Source organism: Anguilla rostrata, chromosome 5 (assembly GCF_018555375.3).
Source record: "Anguilla rostrata isolate EN2019 chromosome 5, ASM1855537v3, whole genome shotgun sequence".
In the NCBI taxonomy this organism is placed as follows: Eukaryota; Metazoa; Chordata; class Actinopteri; order Anguilliformes; family Anguillidae; genus Anguilla; species Anguilla rostrata.
The window spans coordinates 33,321,308-33,343,646 of record NC_057937.1 but is presented as its reverse complement, the minus strand read 5'-3'; the positions used below and the strand labels follow the sequence as shown (position 1 = coordinate 33,343,646).

The 22,339-nt window shown below is 38.9% G+C and overlaps 1 protein-coding gene across 2 annotated transcripts; it reads right to left on the bottom strand.

Annotated features, from left to right (window-relative positions):
- Window positions 1-6,092: 6,092 nt before the first annotated feature.
- Window positions 6,093-21,623, bottom strand: LOC135255083 (Iroquois homeobox protein 5a-like). Of its 2 annotated transcripts, none has more exons than XM_064335824.1 (5): window positions 21,006-21,623; window positions 19,452-19,857; window positions 18,332-19,015; window positions 6,618-6,703; window positions 6,093-6,515 (listed from the first exon to the last, which is right to left on the bottom strand). In XM_064335824.1, the coding sequence occupies exons 1-4, from the start codon at window positions 21,246-21,248 to the stop codon at window positions 6,660-6,662; spliced, it is 1,377 nt and encodes a 458-aa protein (XP_064191894.1). In that variant the 5' UTR covers window positions 21,249-21,623; the 3' UTR covers window positions 6,093-6,515; window positions 6,618-6,659. The 2 variants fall into 2 exon arrangements, with proteins under 2 accessions (XP_064191894.1, XP_064191893.1); XM_064335823.1 differs by having other exon boundaries at window positions 6,094-6,515; window positions 18,332-19,018; window positions 21,006-21,622.
- Between the last annotated feature and the right edge of the window lie 716 nt (window positions 21,624-22,339).

Here is a 22,339-nt window from a genome sequence, read left to right as displayed (position 1 = left end):
TGATTCTTTTTTTTTTTCTTCTTCAGCTAGTCGTTAATCATGATTTAGCAAATGGAATAATAGCCCGTTTGTACGCCGGGCCTGCTTCTGTCCCGCAACATGGCATTTATCTCCTTGATGGTTTGTGTACATGTTGTTTTTAATTAATTCATAGGTGTTTGAGGTTCACTGCCTTTTTTAAGGGGGAGGAACAAGAGGAGGAGGAGTAGACCTAGAGGAGGGCGGGGTGAGTATCTAGTTACTGCCCTCCCCACCCCCAACCCTGTGGTCAAAGTGGTCAGAGGGTGAAAGCTAAGAGGACCTAACCCTGAAATAATCTTACTCTTTTAAGTGCTTATTAAACTGTCTTTTGTCTCCTCGCCCTCCCAATGTAATCATGGTTGCATTCACATACATGCCAGGGCGGCAGGTTGAAAGCAAAGAGGGAGTGAGACCCCATTGAATGCGCTTTGGAGAACCGGCACAACAGCACAGGACAATGACCCTAAAGAAGAGAGATACGCTACCACTGTTTGGTGAGCGGTGGGGCAATAAATTCATTAATCATCATTTTATGCCTTATCAAACACTCTGCCGGCTTTCTCTGTGGGACTTTTACAAATTAGCCCCTGAAAAGGCGCCGATTTTAGTTTAGCTAGGTAAGTGATTTTTGATTGCCTCCTTGAACAATGCTTCCTTTGACAGGCTAATAAATCAGGTCTCAGTAAACCTGAAGTGCGGCGAGCGTGAACAATGAAGTTTGCACAGTTCCGTCTCTGCTTCTAGCCTAAATTGGACAGAGCCATTGACTTGAATAACATCACATTGTATGATGCTAATAATAATAATAATAATAATAATAATAATAATAATAATGTTCTCCCCATGTCCGTGTGAATTTCCTCTGGCTACTCCAGTTTCCTCCCACAGTCCATAGACATACATGTCAGATTATTTGGAGAGTCTAAATTGTCCATGGTGTATGAAAGTGTGAGTGAATGGAGTGCAGGATCTTCAATGAAATTGTGACCTGTCCAGGGTGCATTCCTGCCTTTCAGCCAATGTCTGCTGTGATAGGTAACAGCCCCACTCCCCCCGGCCGACCCTGATCGGGGGTAAGCAGTTTACAAAATGGATGGATGAGTGGAGCTTCCAATAAATAAAACTCCTAAATGCATGAAGCAACATTGGATGGATAATAATAATAATAATAAGAAGAAGAAGAAGAAGAAGAAGAAGAAGGGGTGCAAAATGTGGGGATAACCCTTGCCTAGCTTGCCTTGGACCCCACCTCCCCCACCCAACTGCCCACCGCTAGTGCCAAGAGAGGTCATTCAGATGATTTAACCTCTAAGACCTCAGTTTACTGTTACAGTCCCCAGGTGAAGTAGGCAGACAGGTTAGAGATACTTGTCATCCTTGCATCCAGATGGCTCCTCTGACATGACCAGCAAATTAGTTACCAAGCATGAAATTGAGCCTGTGTTTCCTAAAACGGACAGCAGGTTTGACTGATTCAGGTATTGGCTGCATTTGACCACTTCAGCCATTAAGTAGCGTCACTTATAAGAGAGGGTTCACTGGGAGAGCCTTCTGGGAAGGCTATAGAATGGGTCTTTATCTCTTTAAAATGGCACTGGGATGGGATATCAATTCAGTTGGGCTGTAAATCATCTTGCTAATAAGCGTGCTCCAGCGAGCGCTCTCTCACACCCTGGCACTCTGCTGTGACTCAAGTTTGGAAGGCCTTTAGCAGCAAAAGTGTGTTTGCATCAATGATCGTCCATTATTGTCTCATGCCTACAGATGTCAGACACAAGAACAAGCAAGTGATGACAGGAATAGAACCATATGATTTTAAGGTTTTTTAAACATAATAATAATATGTTGAACTGGCACTTTGACATACTTGTTTATTACAAACCTTGAACACTGAGAAAGTGTTAAATTAAATAGGCATTAAACAGAATATCTACTTCCTGTTAAACAATCAAACCGATTATGACAATACCCTTTATGATGTTATGCATTCCTCCCAAAAGAGCTTACATCATAAATAAGTGTCTCTGTTCTGTTTTGCTTTTTCAAATGGACCATGGCCGAAAGTATTTTTAGAGTGCTCTTTTTCACCTTCTTCATTAGCATTCCCTTCAAAGTTCACTGAATTCTTTAAAATAGAATGTATCATACCAGGAGCTATTAAGCATGTGTTTTCTTAGACCTGATTAACTAAAATGGTAGCGTGTGTTAGCATTGCCTGAGGCTGGCAGCCAGGGAGGGAGGGTTTGAGTCTACAGTTTTTCCTGTGCTTGTTGTGAAAGAGCGACTCCTCTGGTCACTTGAGTAACTTCAGGCCAGCTGCTTATGTGATTCAGCCATCCAGCCCAATGACTATACACCTCAACTGGTGTATCATAGGGTGAAGTAAGTGCCAGCTGGTTACTTGTGCCTTGGAGAACTGAATTTGAAAGCGTATTGAATTAGAATTTTTTACTTTAACTAAAAGAGTATTATTTTGGATTTGAGTATTGTGACATTAAACTTGGTATTATATCAAAACCCAAATTTTGATATCACGACAACCTTAGTTACTAGCGAATATCACTAATGATTAATAAGGTGTAGGGCCATCCTCGGCCTTCAGAAAAGCTTCAGGACTTCTTTGAAAGCTGTCATATAAGTTCTGAACTGTATGTTGTGGGATATTCATCCAAAACAATTGAACGAGCTGCTTCTAATCAACTCTCCTCTTTTCTCTCCCTGAACAACCTCCTAGACCCCTACCAGTCTGGCTTCAGACCTGGCCACTCGACAGAGACCGCACTCCTCTCGGTCAATGAGTCGCTTCACGCCGCACAAGCAGCCTCCCATTCATCTGTCCTGATCCTCCTAGACCTTTCTGCTGCCTTTGACACCGTCAACCATCCCATCCTCCTGTCCTCCCTGGCAGCTATGGGGATCTGTGGCACAGCACTTGACTGGATTGAGTCCTACCTCTCCGGTCGCTCCTTCCAAGTCGCCTGGGCTGGTGCAGTATCAGCACCTCGCCCCCTTGCCACAGGAGTTCCCCAGGGCTCTGTCCTTGGTCCCCTCCTATTCTCCCTGTACACCCAATCTCTTGGTCCTGTAATCTCTGCCCATGGGTTGTCCTATCATTGTTATGCCGATGACACCCAACTCTTTCTCTCCTTCCCGCCCTCTGACACTCAGGTCTCTGCTCGCATCTCTACCTGCCTGAGGGACATCCAGAGATGGATGGATAACCACCATCTTAAGCTGAACCCAGGCAAGACGGAGATGATCTTCATCCCTGCTCCATCCTCTAACCTTCTTGACTTTTCTATTTCCCTGGGGGACACTGTGGTGTCATCATCACCCACCGCAAAAAACCTTGGAGTGGTGATGGACAACAGACTGTCCCTCTCCCAGAAAATCACGGCGGTGAGTCGAACGTGCAGGTTCTTCCTGTACAACATCCGGAGAATCCGCCCCTTCCTCACCACCTACGCAACCCAGCTCCTGGTTCAAGCGATGGTCCTGTCCCGCTTGGACTACTGCAACTCGCTACTGGCTGGTCTGCCAGCATCCGCCGTCAGACCCCTGCAGCTCATCCAGAATGCTGCAGCGCGTCTGGTCTACAACCTCCCCAGACATTCCCATGTCACCCCCCTGCTCACTGACCTCCACTGGCTGCCTGTTATGGCTCGCATCAAATTTAAGTCCTTGGTGCTTGCATACCAGGCAGCTAAGGGGTCAGCACCAGGGTACATTCAGAGGATCATCAGACCCTACACACCAGCCAGACCTCTCCGTTCTGCCACCTCTGGACGCTTGGCACCTCCCCCTCTTCGCGTCTGCACTTCCCGCTCCCGTCTGCTGTCTGTCCTGGCCCCTCGCTGGTGGAATGACCTCCCGTGATGGTCAGAACAGCAGAGAATCTCACCACTTTCAAACGCAGACTGAAGACTCATCTCTTCAGGCTGCACCTCTCCCCACCCCTCCCTAGCCTATAGTTCAGCTCATTGTACCTAGCTAGGATAATTTGATTCTGTTAGTGTATCTGGCAGGATTGTTTTTGTATGATTAGGTGTGATTCCAGTGCTAGTTTGTACTTGGTAGGATTCTTGCTTGCAGAACAAGCTTACTCTACAGGGTTGGAGTCCTGATCGATGTGGTCACTTCTGGCACTACGATCCTTACTTCACTCTAGTGTTTCTTTTGCGCCTCTACATCATGAAACCTATGCACTTGTTGTACGTCGCTCTGGATAAGAGCGTCTGCTAAATGCCTATAATGTAATGTAATGTAATATTCACCAATTCCTCAAGAAGGAAAGCCTCAAGTTCCCCGAGGGATGAAGGAAGTGGACATCTACTAAACACTGTGCTTCCTATTACTTCCCATAAAGGTTCAATGGTGCTTACATCAGGTGATTGCAGAAGCCACAGACGTCATTTGACATCATCCTGGTGTTCTAGAAAACTCTCTTGAATTTGTTTAGTAGCGTGCATGGGAGCATTTTCATCTTGGCACGGGGATATCATAAGGGAACACTGGGGTGCACCTGGCCTTGTAAAATGGCTTCAGATTTCCTGGCCGATATACAACCTTGCCGAACAATTGTCAGATTGTCATATATTACTAACAATGTGTTGGATTTTACAGTCGAATGAGTTACTTAGGCTATTGTATTGGGAAATTAGAGAGGTCAGGGAGAAACCATGGATAGCGCTCTGACACATGGTAACGTAAACAGACGGTCAATGAAATCAACAAGTCAACTAATCAACCAACTATAGCTGGAATGTTTACATAACTATAGCTGTTATTAGGAAGGTATGCAGGTTAAAAAAAATACATCAGCAGGCGAGTTGCTAGATAACCAACCTATGAACTACTGTAAATATTTATAGCTGACTAGAACTAACGTTAAGTTTATTTTTGACATTGATAAACTGTTTCTGCATTTAACCAGTTGCTTGTTGCTGTTGGCTTCACAGAACGGAGATGCGTTCATCAGCTGATCTTCGTGATTGAAATGTCGGGAGAAATCCTTGTTGCTAGCGATGTAAACGTTCATCTACTAGACTATTAGCTAGCTTACCATAATTTATAGGCTGACTATCCACCTGCTAGCGACCATAATTTACCCAACTTGTAGCCTAGTAAGCCTACCATAATGTATGTATAACTTGTCTTGAAATGTATATCTAACAATAGCCTAACGTTATGATTATTCAGAACTAACATTATATCTAGCTTTCTATCCTAACATTACCTGCTGCATGGTTGTTGCCACACCACTGAGGGCAGCGATGCTGATAATGATGGGCTGGCGACTGTTTTTTAATTTTTTTAAAAGGAATCTAATTTAGGGAGCTTTGCTACCTTCTCCTCGTGTTCTTTTCTCTCTTGTCTTTTCTTACTGCCGCTTTTATGTTTGAAAGGCATGATTGCTGCTCGCTTTGCTTGCAGATGTGCTCAGCTTGTCAGTCTAGATGTTCTGATTTTGTGCCTAAACTAGCTATATTGTATTGTCTCATCACATGAGCAAATAGAGACTTGACATTGGACAACAACATACATATTACCCAGCAATCATCATCATTGCATATCTGTATATGACAAAAATACCAAAGCAAATAAGACATTATTCATTTAATATTTTTTTATAGTTTATTTATAGTTTTTATAGGTTATGTAGAATGCGCATATAATTTTGTTATAGATGTCTACAGACTATTTTACAACAAAAAAAATGAAAAATGGGTTTGCCTTTTCGAGGGCATATATAGCAAATGGCACTGTTTTTAATTTAACATGAGTTCTTCTTTGAACACAGGCGTACTTCCGAGGTGGCAATCTGAATCACTCACAAGGGCCCGTTCTCCACCCAACACATTGTTGGAGGGCCGCACTCTCTATGGGCCCCCCCACCCCACGGGCCCCAGTGCAACCGCACTGCCTGCACTGTCTATATTTTTAAGCCCCTGCAACAGACATTGTGGGTTGAAGTGTTCCTTTGTCTTTTGCTAGATGTGAATATACGCAGATGTAGGAAAAGGAGTAAAAGACAACTCATCAAACTGTATTGCTTTTATCCATTGCTCACCTTACACCTGGTTATGTGACTTCGTTAGCAGAGCATACTGGCATTCATGGCCCCCACCATGATTACCAGCTTTATAAAGCTTGGTAAAACTCTTTTTTTTGTTTTTGGTGAGGCTGGGCCACAAAAGTTCAATTTTGTGGTCATTTTAGAGGCAGTAGTTTAGTATTTAGCAACTATCCTGTTATGTGTCTGTCTGTCCGTATCCGTGATACTTGGGATCACTGCTCTCTGCGGATGCAGTTTGTTTGTGTTTGGCTTATGGCCATTATTTTCAACACTGTGAGCCTTGCCAAATTAAATACTATAGTTATGCTTGTCAGACCAATAGTGTGTGTGCCCTGCGATGGACTGGTGAACTGTCCAGGGTGTATTCCCGCCTCTCATCCGATGCATGCTGGGATAGGCTCCAGCACCTCCCGTGAACCTGACCAGGAGTAAGTGGGTATAAATAAGGGATGAATGATTGTCAGAATTCTGTTATAACTCACACATACTGCTCATTGTCATTCAAGTTAATGTGACCCACCTGTGTAGCTGTCTTTATAATTGTGATTTAGTGACTTCAATGCTAAAGTCCTTTTCCATGTAGTGTTTCTGTTATTTTGTCCAACCCTGTGTATGGACAGACGGACATACAGACAGACAAACAAATAGACAGACAGACAGATAGATAGATAGATGCTTAAAATACAGAGAGAACAGGGTCCCTTCAAATTAAAATACAAATGTGTAAAATTATATATCTCTGTTAAGGGAAGAAAATACAATGGGTTACCACAAGATAACAGTAGTGCTTGCTTTGCTTCAGCTTCAAACACCCTCTGGAGTGATTATGAGAATGGATATGTGTGTTGTAAGCTGGAACAGGTGTTAGGCAGAAAAAGGATCATTTAAAAAAAGTCAAATGTAAACAAACAGTCTGGCAGCTCATTACCTTTTCCCCCGACTATCTGAAAGAAAACAGTTAATCAATCTTCATCAGAGCACTAAAGAGAGCAATAATATTGGGCCGTCATCTTGATAAGTGAAGTGTGACTGAACAGGTGTGGGTCCTTAAGCTGGTATTGTGTTTTTATATGTATGAAAAAAATGTACGTAATCATCCTCAAATGTTCTTTTTTTAAAAAAATTTTTAAAACTGTACAACAGTACATTGTGAAATCTGTAAAGATTTTTCGTGGCTACAGGGCCCTCAAAGTTGATTTTTATTTACACTGTTTTATAAGTTTAGTGTTTATCTTTGTTTTTAAAGGAGAACAAAATGCTGAAATTATACAGCATTGCCTAAAACAGCTGGTGTGTGCAGCAGTGACATGTTAAAGCGATATGGAAGATGTCTTGCGTAGATTAATGGCTTGGAGGTCTCACTGCACTGAGGTCTGAAAGAAGATGGCATTAAACATTGATTCAGAGTTAAAATGTCCATTTACATCTCATTAACGGGAAGTTATAATGCGTGCTGAACCTGTGAGAGAGAGATGTTCTTCACTCTGGGACTTTGGAATGTCACATTGGGTCACTCAAGTGTCTCTGGGTTGGTCTTCTCCTCCTACATCTCATAGAGAGTGAGCACACAATGTGTCAATCACCTACTCATATACTCCCTGAGGTATTTATAGAGTCAGTCCCTGGCCTGGATTAAAGTATCTGTCCTTTACTTACTACTTAATTTACAAGCAACACAGTTTTACACTTTTCCTCAGCTTTTACACATTTCCACAACTGGTGAATTAGTTTTAGTGATCACTGATTTTGGCAAAGCGTGTTTGTGAAGATTCTTTTTCTTTGCAAAGAGAAATTCTTGCTATTAATTGTTAGTCAAAGCCAAGGGCAACAGCTGATTGAACCAAAGCCTCTGTCTCGCCACAAAACTCTTACGGGGTATGTGTGGATGTGTCAATGTTTCTGCAACTTCCTGTTATCCTTTTTGAAAAATCTTATTCCCATACTGCATGCCATTTGTGGTTAATATCTGTCCCTTTCTTAGACACTTCAGTCCGTGGGCTGTGAAGTCAACGTCTGTTACCCCTCCTATAGATCGTACAGTGTGTGTGTGTCTATCCCCCTGACCCCTGCTGCTGAGGACAGGGCGCAGACTGAAGGCACAGCTGAATGTCTGTGTTCTACGAGAGCGTTTGATACACGAGTACAGCGATGTGTTCGTTTCAAAGACAAGCGCAGCTGACAGCACAAAGGCACGTTTGAATGTGACGCCGCATTACAACCATTGAATTAGCACGATGATTAAGATGATTGGTTCTAGAAAATGGCTGTAGAACGCATGCTTACTCACTAACGTGTGTGTGTGTGTGTGTGCGTGCACTTAAAAGGATAACAGAAGAAATTCAAAACATGCACTATTATTTAGAGTGGTTTTCACCATTTGCTGCTACAGCTACAGGTTATGTTATAATTATTGTGCAAAGGTGAATTTTGAAGCTCAGCACTTCTAAATACCATACATGGTCATAATAGATTCCCATGTCTCCTTTATATTTCTTAACTGTGATATACTTTACTTTCTTCTCCTTATCTAATTTTCACTCTGACATTGATATATACTGTGTCCTAACTCAAACAACTAATGAAGCATTCTTTGTCTGTATGATCAGGAACTTGATTTTTTTTAAACCAGCATTTATGGACATTGATTTATTAAAATGCATATTGATGAACTCTACTGTGAACAATAAACTTGAAACCTCAGTGGCATTTACAAGTTAATGCATAGTTTATTTGGGCAGACTTTCTCATCAAATGTATGAAGTCCCTGAATGGTTTCTTGCTTTTGAAGTCACCTGTTCTTCAATTCCCACCATGCTCATAACAGGCCTATTTGTTTATATATCCCAATGGTGATATAAAATGGTGAAGCCACAAAAAATATTTGCATTGTTTGCAGGTATTTGTGACTTCTTTCCAATCAGTGACCAATCAAGGCCTTGAGAACAATGTGTGTGGACTCCTGGAAAAATTTAAATTAATCAATCGTGCTGGTACACCAAAAACCAGCAGACACTACAGCCCTCCAGGACTGGAGTTTGACACCCCTGTCCTAGAAGGTGGTGGCGCCCTATTGTGCCGAAAGTCATAACTAACCCCAAAGCCCTGTAACTGCACAAGTTACAACAAACAATGTTGGCTATCTTAGCTCACACAAATTAGACAAGCTCTGTTCTAAAGCAATGATACCCAATGTACCATTATTTCTTGTAATTCGGCCCTGTTTTATTTCACCTTACCATCTGAAGAGATTGAGGTACATTCAAAATGTATCACATGAAATTCCAGTCATTTACAGTTGAAAAATAATAAAAATGACTACACTACATGTTTGAACAACTGTCTGCATCCTGTGCTTTGGGTGAATGAAAAGCGCATCGTGAATAAAATAAATTATTTATTATTATTATTATTATTATTATTATTATTATTATTATTATTTAGTTCATAAAATTTGGTTTGCAAATAAGATTTTTTTTAATTTTTACATTGTAAAATAAATTATATTTGGCTATGGTTTATCTAACTCACAAACGATGCAGTATAGTAATGGGGAAAACATGTCTGGATAGGTTTATAAGTTTCAATATTTATTCAATAGGCCTAAATATTTGTAATCATTCATTTTAAAATCAGTATTACAATCATAATTGTTTTAAGGTGCAAATATATTTACATTTTGTAAAATTGACTTGACAACCAAGTATAAACATATCCTTTCAGGAGTGTAGGTTTTCATCAGCTATTCAACACATTCATTTAAATGATGTCTTCTTTCATGAGGCAATTTTTATTATTTGACACTTTAATGTGACACAAAGTTTATAAGACCACATTCTCTTCAAATGTTAAGATGAAAAAGGACAGGGCTAAGTTACATTAAATTATTTAGAAACATTGGGTAACATTACTTTAGAATAGAGGTTGTTCAATTTTTGCGAGCTAAGACAGCCAGTATTGTTTGCTGTAACTTGGCCTCATTTTTGATATCAATACTTTTAATGGCTGGCCTAAAATTTACTAATTTTTATTAATGACTTACAGACAATGCTATGCCGCTGTGAGTAACTTATTTTTTGTACATTGAAAACATGTTTTTGTTGAGATTGCATACACAGTAGACCTACATTTGTATATGTCAGTAGATGATCTATAGGCCTAGCTAACATTAAACTTATAACATGGCATTTGTAAGTAGTTGAGTTAATTAAACTGTAGGCTATAACTGTATGTTCTGGTTCTGGTAACTTTTTTTGGTAACAACAATATAGGTGGGTGAATTTCAGGATCGGTGATAACATCATAGATATTTGTTTTTCCCCTTAGCTTGCTAACCTCAGTGTAATGGGTGATGAGTCAAAACTGCTAGCAGCTAGCTGGTTTACTGTTGTTAACTTGAACCTATAGTTAAGGTCACTGGCCAGCTAGCTATTGTCCAGTATTTTTAGTTTTAATTATAATTTAACATTACAGAAGGCTTCTAGTGCACTGTTGTAAAGAAACATCTGAAGAATAGCTAGGTAGCTACAAGCTAAGCAGGCAGCTTGTTAGGCATCAAGTTAACATTAATGATTTAATGTTGATGATATATCATTGATGCCATATGACAGGGCTGGCTAGCTAGCTACACCTCAATAATGTTAGTTTCATTTTTCATTTTAACTGAACTGAGCTAAAGTTAACAAGCTAGCTAGCTATGCAGTTGGTTTAATGAAGTTGTGTAGCTAAAGTAACCAGCTAGCTGTGTGAATGAATGGCTACTTTGATTTTACTATTTCGATCAGATGTTGTTATTGGCAAATGCAGCTAAAAGTCCAAAGGGGAGAATTATTGATTGTGCGACTGTAGCTTTTGCAATGATGTAATTTGCAGCAAAGACGAAGGAGAAAAAAATTCAAAATAACCCAAGTTTGGGGCTTTATTGTGTGGATGTGTGAAGTTGTTTGTGAAATCTGCCTGTTTACATCAGGTCAGAAGGTATAGAAGTTAATGTTCTTAAGGGCTGAGAGTCTGTGGTCATTGTGGTGGAAACCCTGAGAAGTGTTAAACTCTTGTTGCTGTATAGGTGTGGGGCAGGTCGCCCAATACATCCCAATACAATCAGTCCCAGGAGTGTGCTGTCAGAAACAGGAAAAAAGTGGGGTCAAGTCCAAAATGACTTACTTAAAGTGTGTGTGTGTGTGTGTGTGTGTGTGCACTATTATTTTATCTAGGTCAGTTTGCAGTGCAATCATATACATACTTTAAGAGTAATATTTTACATAAATTATCCAAATGAATAGTTTTCACATTTCAGTTCATTGTCTTTTTCACTCCAGTCAATTTGAGCATTGTGTCCAAGTGACGGACCGCTAAGGCCAACACTTTCCGTAGGCCTGGTACACGGTTCGATTTTTTAAGGGAGAAAATTGGGTAATTTGTGAAAATTATGTTTGAGCAGTGCTTCACTCTTGGCCCCTCTGTGCACAAGCCAAAGCTAACGCTGAGCACGGAGAAACAGCTGTGCTGAATTTTTAGCACCCATAATTAATTAAGAGCCTGGTTCCTGGGGTTTGATGATTAAATAAAGCAAAGGCAGTATTCCCAGAGTGATTTCAATGGCAGAGTATTCCACTTCAGTCTTTTCTAGTCATGTGGTTAGGGCTGTACTTATTTGAGGAGTGTGTAGCATTTAGCAGACAAAAATGTGTGAAATGCCACGCTGTTGCTTGAAACAGTCACAAAAGGTACATTCTGAAAAACTTGTTCTGCATAAGCTTGCCTTTCTCTCCATTGCAAGTACTGTAAGCAACCATTGAGAGCTAAGTAACCAGCATATCGTTCACTTTAACAAAAAAGAAAAAAGAAAAATCAAGTTCTGTTTTGGGCAACACTCTTTCCTGTATTTATAATCAAGTGAAAAAGAGGTAGGGGATAGTCACGTTAAATGTAATGCTTAATAAAGGTTACACAGTCAATAACTGTAGCCATTTCAGGTTTGCATATATGCAATTCAGCGCTCTACACGAGAGGGTTGGTACGCAGGGAGGTCAAGGAGATGGCTTCAGATTTGGAGATTATGGACACTAGATGGTGTTGAAAACTATCTATATGTAGTGACCTTTTTGGGAGAGCTTAGGCATTGAAATGGTGCTTAATATTTATTGAATAAATTTACTCATCAACATTCTTGAATGTTTAAGTTAGTTCTGAGTTTAATGTTAAATGTGTTCAGCTAATTTGTTTGCTACGCTGACATAGCCTCATCATCTGGATGCTCTAAGTGATTAATGGAAAAGAAACAGCCACCTGGTCACAGACATTTATATATAATAAGTACACACCAGATTGCTCTGTATGGTTGGCTAGTTGCTTTGTTGAAGCCTACCTGGGCGTTAAGAAATCAACAAACGTACCTTTCCTCACTAATCTGGACGTTACCACTTCACGGTAAATTATGAAGTTGCCTGTGCCTCAGTGTTTACTCACAGTCTTTTTCATGAATGAACATGCTTCATAAACTGTGGATCTGGCTGGCCTCACATAACCATTGGAAATGTGTTTCATTGATTAACATTCGAATGTGCAGGAAAAAAAAGAAGAAAAAAAAAACCTGCGTTTTCATTTACTGTTACAATTATTACGCACTCCTGTTACAATCCTACCAATTATGTGGTATGAATGGAACATCAGACTGTGAGTAGGCTCATTTTGTTTTAATTGTATCCAACTTGATTAAGTTATGGGTGATGGATGTAATTGAAACGGGTAAAAACTACAGACCTGTCAAAGCTGTTTGAAGTAAATTCCACAGTGCTAGGTGAAACACTATGAGTAAATCAGCAAAATCCAAAAAGTGTAACATTTATGGTGACTCTCCTCCCCTATTCGCTTTCACATTCGATATGAATTTCACTGTACTCATTCGGTGCCCACGGAACGATATATCCACATAGTCGCTGTTATCAGGTGCACTGTTAATGCCAAGCCTAAAACTGTATGTTTTTGTCAAACGGATACTGTTACCCCTTTGTACGTTGGGTCTTGTTTTCAATTTTTCTTTTTTTTTCTTTTTAGATGGGCAATACTGTGCTTGTCTGCCGTGCGCAAAAGCGCAGCAGGTGGAATTTTGAATGTTGGTGGAAGCGGAGATAAAATTTAAAATAAAAATCTTATTTGGTTTCTGTGACTTTATGATAATAGCAGTACATTTCTCTCATCATTTGTTCATCATTCACGGTAAGCGATTTTTAACAAAGATGGAATAACAACTTATAATAGTTGAAACAGACGGTAGTGCAACCTTAATATTTAGGCAACCAGCTTTGACGTCAAACCAGTTAACCTTCATTATAACTAAAAAACACACTATTATAACTAACCGTTCGAACTCCTACGGCCAGTAGGTAATTAATCATTTTGATTAAATGTTCATATTTTTTTCTTAAAAAAAAAAAAAAAACTAAAACATCATCCTCGAATTTGCTTTGATTTTATTCCTGACTGTCGGTGATATGTGATTATTTATTTATTAACAATATCATACCAATGTTATATTAACTGTAATGTTATTGTGTTGTAACGTTTACACAGGCCTAAGCAAATTGCAACGGCCTAGATGCACTCGTCCAGTCATTGAGAAAGCTTCAGAAAATCAACTGTTGTGGCCATGTTAATGCCGAAGAAATAATATTCACCATTAAAAATCAAAGATTGATGTTTTAATGACGTTTGGAAAACAATAGTAAAGCATAAGCATTATGCCTGACGCGACAGAATTTTATATCATGCAACTTTCACACGCCGGCTGTTCCTGAAGAAAGAGCTTGTAGCTTTTAGTTAGTAGCAAGAATAACGATTCTGTGTATGTAGCTACATTTTTTGTTAATATCAACAACTCCGTCCCTGGTAATTCTTTGCTTAACCCATAGAGCTATTGGCTAAACTTTTATCATCGATTAGACTTGCATAAAGAAATTACAGAGGCCCAGATGGCGACTCGTTGTCCTCCCTAGAGAATTCAATGCTGGCTTCAAACTTAAGAGCCTCCTTTAAAGTGAATTATGGGCGTCAAGCACGTTTCCCTCGGGTGAGGAGCCATGGGGTCTTCGGGGTTAGACGAACCGTCGTGTTTGCGCAGTCCAGCTGAGGGGCTGAGCACAGTGCTCTAACTTGGGCCACAGGAGTGCTGGATCGAACTGAAGGGCCTAGTCTGGAACAGCTTGCTACGTTTCCGTCTTTGAAGAGGGTCGCCAGCTCCAGATGGGCTTGTTTTGTAGGCTATAATATGTTTTCTGTCCAAGTTTTATTCGGGAAGCATGCAAGAGACAACCCGTTTGAAACGAAGTACCAGGATGAATGAAAACATTCAAAAACGTACCTACTGTCATATTGTCAAATCGATGTGATTAAGAAACATAATGCATGCACAGATCGTGATTTCCATATCTGAAGACGGGCGAATTATATTTTGACGTCAAATATGACATAAGTAAGATTCCACTGTTTATGTTCAATAACCTTTAAGTTGGTATATTTAAAGCATTATATTTAAAGCATGTTTAATTTTTAAATATAAATGTATTCAAACTAAACTTATTAACCAATATTGATGTCTTATATTTATTCCATTGTATTCGGCTAATTTAATTACGGCTTAAGAATGTAATTTTGTATAAGTAGGCCAGCGCGACGGTAAAAATGCGAACAGCACATTAATTATAAAATGTTTTCCCTGGTAAGGATCGGGTACCGATCTGTAGGGCAATGCTTGTTATCAGACCCATGAATCATACAGGTCGGCTACCACCAGCTTATGTATTTATTTATTTATTTTTTGTTTATTGGTTTGTTTGTTTTTCTGCCTATATAGTCCTGCAAATAGACCTACTAAACTGTTTTTACAATTATTATTTAGGTTGCGGGACAATTCTCAATATACTGTAGGCCTACTTAAAAATATTTCTATTTTAAAATTGTTATTTCCTACTAATTTTCGGATTTAATGACAATCATATTCAATAATTAGGTTTTACAATAACTATTCCAATTACTTTCTAGTTTGATCTGTTTCCCATGCACTTGGGAACTGCTTCACTGCCACTCGCATTGTGTGTCCATGCAGTGCTTCCAAACAATTAGCCATGCGCTACTGGAAGAGAGACGAAAAAACAGAGAAAGCAAGAGAGTTGAGGAAAGTTATGCTGATCATTCCATAGTTCCCCAACACTATACTGTATTCTTATGTTACACCAATTCAGGAACTTATTATTATTAACCCCTTGACGCTGCGAAATTGGTAGATCGTTGTAAATGGAAATACTTCAAAAATAAGTTAATTTGTTACATGTAGGCTAACAATACCCAAAACAGAAATGAAGAGTTAAAGTTTAGATAATTCGTTCCAGTTGCGAAAACATTTTAGATACACAACTGTGGGACCATGGATTGCTGGCTTGATTAATTCCTTGATACCTTACTGGGATATTCAACTATTCAGATTTAAGCATCGAATATAACTTCTTACGGTGGAATAAACAAATTTACAATTCACACTTATGGCGGTACGAAAATTGCAACGCATCAGAAGATTCAACAGATTTTATATCGTTGAGCAAGACAGCCTAAGCTATATTGAATACATTTATGACGTCTTGGTGCCAGGATTCGTTAAATTTAAATACCTACATAATAGATATTTAATCTCACTGACATCTTTCTGTCACTTTTACCATTCACATGTTCCCATATAGTATAAAATGGATTACATATAGAAAAATTATAATAGCCAAATGCATAGTTTAAAAGAACGGTTAATTGGGCTGTTAGATTACAACAATTAAAATGTTAAACATTGGGTAATATCTTCGGTCTGAACAAGGAAAGCTTCTTTCGAATAAACAAGCAGAATGTCCCAAACACAGAACTCGAATTATGTGACAACTTCGACTGTGTCACAAACCTGTCTAAATTCCACATTAAAATCCTTTGGGGGAAAAGGGACTAATTGATAGTCCTATTCGCTCATATGGAAAACTGCTTTGGATATTTCAATTCCTGGAGGGATCACTAAAGAAAAACATAATTATGCTATTTAGCTGGTTGATGTGCTGCAATCACAGCTGTAGCACACTCCGGCAGATTAAATATAGAAGCCACCCATCTATGTGACTCAGAATGCAGGACATTAGAGCACAGTGAATTATATAAAGCCCTGGGGACATTTCAGATGGAGTGCAGAAAGTAAACTATGGAGATTTATGACAGAACATCGCAGAAAAAGAAATCACTCTCAGACAAGAACAATCATATTGCCAGATAGCCTGCCCACACTGCATTACATAGACCTAATAATAATAATAATAATAATAATAATAATAATAATAATAATAATAATAATAATAATAATAATAATAATAATGTTTAATCGCAATTTATTTTATTTATCAATTTATTTGTAACACTTTAAGGATAGATAAGAAGTTAAATCACTAAAGGTAGTTAATTATGATTGTTTGTTAATACTTCTACTACTACTTCAAATAATAATAATAATTATAATTATTATTATTATTATTATAATAATAAAAGGGTCATGATCATAATCACATCAATAGTGTGTTATTGACGTTTTGTTTTGTGAAGCTGCGTTTAGTTTTCATCCCAGGTATTAGCATATTTAAAATATTTTTTAATGATCAGATTTTAAAAAAATATATTTTTTACTTAATGTGATATAGCTTTCTTGAAAAAAAAAACACTTTTTTTGTACTGTTATATGTTATATTTGCAATGGCAGCATGGATTAAAAGTGTAGAAATCCGAAATATTTTTATAATAATAATTTTGTCAAATATAGTAAACGTAAATATTTATTTGAAACAGGAAAACGAGACCGTAAAATCTTAGCGCCTAAATAGGATTGATACTGTTCCTGTGTTGACCATGTTGCCTTTGTATCGTCCATTCCACCAGGAGTACCTCTTAACACGGGATTAGCAATGGACCTTTGAAATTAGGAGCAAGTCTGACACCTACCTGCCAAACTGGGAAGAGTTGGAATGCAATGCTGGCGATTTAGACATACTATACAACACGGGCTGCATTTCGTCTCACTTAAAAAAAGAAAAGAAAGAAAAAGCAAAACAAAAAAATATATAGAAATAAAACATACTTTCTGAAGAGGTTAATGTTGACATTCAATACAGCATTGATGTATATCAACAGGAATGGCACATGAAACTGTACGTTATATCATGTCCTCTTGCTGCAAGTGTAACGTCGGCCCATTTTAATAGCTTTGTCGCGCCTTGGAAATCGTAATGAGGACTAAATTTGGCATAAAATCGAACTCATTAGGAAAGTTCGCCACCTGATTGCTTTGCATAAACCAGGACACGGACTTGGTGTTACTGGACTAAATTGTCGCCGTTCTGCTCTTATTCTCCCGTTGGAAAAAAATAAATTATTTAACTTCAAGTAAAGAAGTCCATATCATTTCCTAACGCTTATTACAGTCATCCTTTGAAAATTTCTCGCAGAGCCTGGAAGGGTCGTAATGGACTGAAATGTATTCGTTCTACATCATACTGAATTTTCCACTCTTTTGGGGATATTCTATCTCTACTTATTGTTCAGTACAGATAAGGCAAACTCGTCAATTTTTAAATATTTAAAATATTTATATATAAATATATATCTGTCTGAATTGTGGGCTATTTGTCGAGATTATTAAAGCAGAACAAAATAACAACGTAGCCTATGGCAGCTAAACATGGTTATTAACTTGTGTGATTTGAACTGCCAATTGATCCATAAAATATTTTGTCGGGAAGGAAATTGAGAAAATGAGTCCACACTCAAGGTAATCAGCGGTCAAAAAATATAAATTATTATTTTAAACTATGAAGCACTCTGGACACAAGCAGGTATATGTTTATCCCCAAAACAATTGCTGTACAAGTGTAATTTTCATAATTTACTTCAAAGATAGTGTATTGCCCATTTTAAATACAAAAATGCTACAATTAAATATACATATTAGTTTTAATACAAATAGTCTCAGGTGGCTGCAGCGATAAAGACAATTCTTAGATTTTACATCATATGGATTAACCATCCATGAACTAAAAATTGAGAATAATAATTTTCTGATTGAAAATAATCTTACTCTCCACTGAATTTAATTATTTTGCCAACAAATAATAAATACATGTCCAAATTATCGGAGAGGAAGTCAGTATTAAATGTTTGACATACCTTTCTTTAGTTCATAAGAGGAGTCTTTACAATGATCTACTGTTTGACTTCTCAATTTGCTTTCTCTTACAAGAGCCTCTGCTCTATTTAATACAGTCTGGTTTAATCCATTGAAGTGTGCGGCGGAGCCCGTGTTGGATCCGTGGTTGCTGTGAAGATGTCCGAACGTGCCATAGTTCGTGTAACCTGGGTAAAAATGGGATGTGTAGTAAATAGGCCTGGAAAGAACTGTGCTGTTTGGAAAAGGGCATTGTGTAGGTGAACGAGGTGGTGACGATGCGTTGGCCGTGATTATGGTACTTTGACCCGTTCCTGGGGCCTGCGGCACATCGCTGCTTCCTTTGCACCTGTCAGAAGACGTTGCAATCTCAGCGAGAGACCAGAGTTTGGGTTTGGGAGCAGAGGGGGGTGAATGAATTACAGACGTCACGTTGCTGCCGCAGTTGATGCCGTTCATCGTGTTCGACGCGTGAACCATTTCTGTAGACTTCTGCGCAATAAGCTCAGATCCTCGAGGCAAGTTTTCAGGAGAAGAGGTGGTAGGTTTGGGAGATTCGGGTAATAAATCTGTCCGGTCCTCTTGCTCTTTTAAATCCGAGTCCGTCAAAAGGGGGTCTATGTCTTTGACGAGATTCTCTTCTTTAAATCTGTCGCAGGTAATATCCTCCGCGTTCAGTTTATGTTCTGCTGCAAGACAATTAAAGCAATTTAGTCATTATTGGCTTTCTATGTGAAAATTAACCTGTTAAAGCCGATGGACTTTTATCTACAATTCACAATCTTAATTTTTTTTATTTTCAACAACAGCACGACAGTATCAACAACAGCAGCAATAATAATAATAATAATAATAATAATAATAATAATAATAATAATAATAATAATACTATGATAAGTAATATAAGCATGCTTTGCAATAGATTCAGGACTAACTGGTTGCATATTAAGCATCATTTGTCACTAGCAACACTCGAGCTGAAAATGAAATGAAGGGAGTTCAAGTTGATTATTATTTAAAGAATTGTCCCTTTATAAATAATTGACCGCCATTTACCAGCAATCAATTTTCCGTCCTGAGTGGAAACGACAGAGATGAAAAATTGATGAATTTTCTACAGACCTGACTCGGTGTCTGTTGAGTCCCCCTTGTCTGCAGGCTTGTGCGTCTCGTCTTCGTCATTTTTCTCTAGATCAATATTTTCATCCTCCTCCTCATCCTCGCTTCTGTTCCTTGGGGTCCAGGTCATCTTGTTCTCCTTCTTAAGCCTTCTCCTCGCGTTGGCGAACCAGGTGGACACTTGAGTGAGGGTCATTTTGGTTATTATGGCCAGCATGATTTTCTCACCCTTTGTGGGGTACGGATTTTTCCTGTGCTCATTAAGCCAGGCCTTGAGAGTGGCAGTGGCGTCCCTGGTTGCGTTTTTTCTGTATGTAGGGTCCCCATAGGGATATGAACCCAGGGGAGCCGCGTAGGGGTGATATCCTATAGAACCGGCCATGCCTGTCGCGTGATCATATGGCGCTCCCTGGAATGAAAAAAATAAAAAACGGGTAATACAGAAAACATGTTTTCAGTATTGTGTAGGCTAAAACGTATATTTGCAAAAACAATAGAAAAAATAAAATAAAATAGTGACCTGTTCTTCCACACATTTTAAAATTACATTATTTGGCCTACATTTAATTATGTTTACATGCGTAAAATACATTTGAACATAATTGTTATATTTTACAATAATAGTTTTACAGTGAACATTTTCTGCCTTTCAACTTTGCTTTGATTTTATTCTAAATAGTTCGATCGCAAAAATAAATAAATGTTTTTATTATAATAAAATAAAAATACATAAATTAAAAATCACTTGCTGCTTGCAATGATGTTTATGTCAAGGTCAATTCTGCCTAGGCTACTTGCTGGAAAACCAGTATATGCCTTTCCTGTGAGTGGTAGGAAAATTCAGATCCCATTCAGATCCCCGCTGATCTGGCCTACATAATTAAGTCATTTGTGTTTTGTGTCCCACATACACGGTCGTCTTTTGTGTTGTTAATTGTGTATATAGTGCTTGCTTTTACAGGCAAATGATTAATGGTTAAAATAAATAATAACAATAATAATAATACAAAAACATGTAATATACCACTATATCTACTCTACCCGTAGTACCCATACGCTGTATATTCCTTCAAAACACGATGTATCTCAGAGTAAAAATAAAAATAAAAGCATTGAAATCTCGGCTAGCACAATAAGTCACTGTATTCAAAATTGATATTAAATTATGTACGACAGTTCATTAAATTACATTACAGTGCATTACATACTTCTGTTATTTTGTCAAAAGCTTACAGGATCTATAAAGTATGCTATATTTCAATGTAGGCTATTGCACGGCACAAGTGTCGTTTTCTTTAGCTCTCACGTATACGTATTCGTTATTCATGTGCGCGACATGTCTGACACCTCTTCATTTATATGCTGGATTCGTTAAGTGATTTACGTTCAAAGGCGCATTAAAAACGTAAAATAAAAGACAAGTACACCGTCCTTCAGTTATTCAGGCGTTGGCAGTGCTTTTGCATATCATCGATGATAAACTTTTCACGAAGGCTAGGTTGTTTCTGTTTTGTTGCGGCGGTGCTTCGCTAGGCTAGGGCACACAAACGCACTCACCACGTAAGAAGTGAATGTTGCAGCTGCTGCCGAGTCTGCACCGTATTGGAGATGAGAGTTGTAGCCAGGTGAGGGACTGGTGAATGCTGTAGATCCGGCATAAGGAGCAAACGCAGACCCCGAAGAAGATCTTCCGAGTTCCTCGGTCCTAGGTCCCGAAATCACACTCGTACTGTACGCCGGACAAGAATACAGTGCCAAGGAAGCTGACGGCTGATACAAGTAGCCCTGAGGATACGCCATGGCTGAAACCGAGAACAAGCCACTCACTTGTGCACTTTCCTTTATATATTCACGGACCTTCTGATATGAATCATAGAGACTCGCGTCGGCAGACGAATGTCTGTTTCCCTTATGTGCTTACTGTAAAGACAATCAAAATAAAAACAATGTCATAAATGAAAATGTTTCTGGCGGTAACTTTGGTTACCAGCTACAGCTGGTCGCCTTGCTCTCGCCGTTCTTTTGGATTTCACTCGCTTTCCCCTCTGTTGCTCTCTATCAGGCACTGAAGAAGTTTTTTGCCTTCGGATGGTTGCTCTGCTCCTGCTAGGATGCTAAGTTGGAAATTGAAGATTCTGACGCCTACTACGCGCTTCACGCTCCTCCTCTTGGGGTGTAGTCAGTGAAGGAAAAGGCAAGCTCATGCTGGGTTAGCACAGCTCTCTCTCTCTCTCTCTCTCTCTCTCTCGCTCTCTCTCTCTCTCTCGCTCTCTCTCTCTCCCTTTTAACTTTCTTCTTTTTTCACTAACCAGGCTCATTTCTGCAGAAGTCGAGCGCGCCCGGTCCTCGGATGGCTATCTCATGCACTCCAGTAGATCAGCTCCAGTTTTCTAGTTTTCTTTACTGTTTTTTAATCCTCGAGGCCGTCACTTTCACAGTTGATTAATAGCAAACGAGCGGCAGACTGCCGGAGGAGACAATGGCTATAAAAGAAGAAAAAAAATAATTCGATCTGGTTAACTTTTTTCTGTGTGTTTACCCATTTTGCATGTATTTAATAGGCTACTTCGTGAAGTTAATTTCTAAGAGTAAGGGCCTGGGATTATGTTGCATGTTTAAGACATATGCAGTCCAATAGCTCTCGCATAATAGTTCAGCAATCTTGACAAATTACTTCTACTGTTCATTTGGGTACGCTAATAGATGTCACTATTCAACCTGTTAATGAGTGAAAATAGCAGTACAGTAATGTTTAAGTAGTTAAAATTCGTTATTTTTATTTTAACAAATCGACCGGATTATTGCAGATTCGCTAGCAAGAATTGAAAACTAGCTATTTCAGTTCTTGCCAGCAAATCCGCAATAATCCGGTTCTTCACCACAAAGCCATT

Bases quoted from the DNA above. Each gene is read 5' to 3' on its own strand.
- LOC135255083 (XM_064335823.1), bottom strand. From the start codon at position 21,248: ATGGCGTATCCTCAGGGCTACTTGTATCAGCCGTCAGCTTCCTTGGCA. The intron at 19,019-19,451 runs GTCTGTAGAAAA...ATTGTCTTGCAG, and splicing joins CTCAACAGACACCGAGTCAG to CAGAACATAAACTGAACGCG. The intron at 6,704-18,331 runs GTATGTCAAACA...GTCCATACACAG, and splicing joins CTCTTATGAACTAAAGAAAG to GGTTGGACAAAATAACAGAA.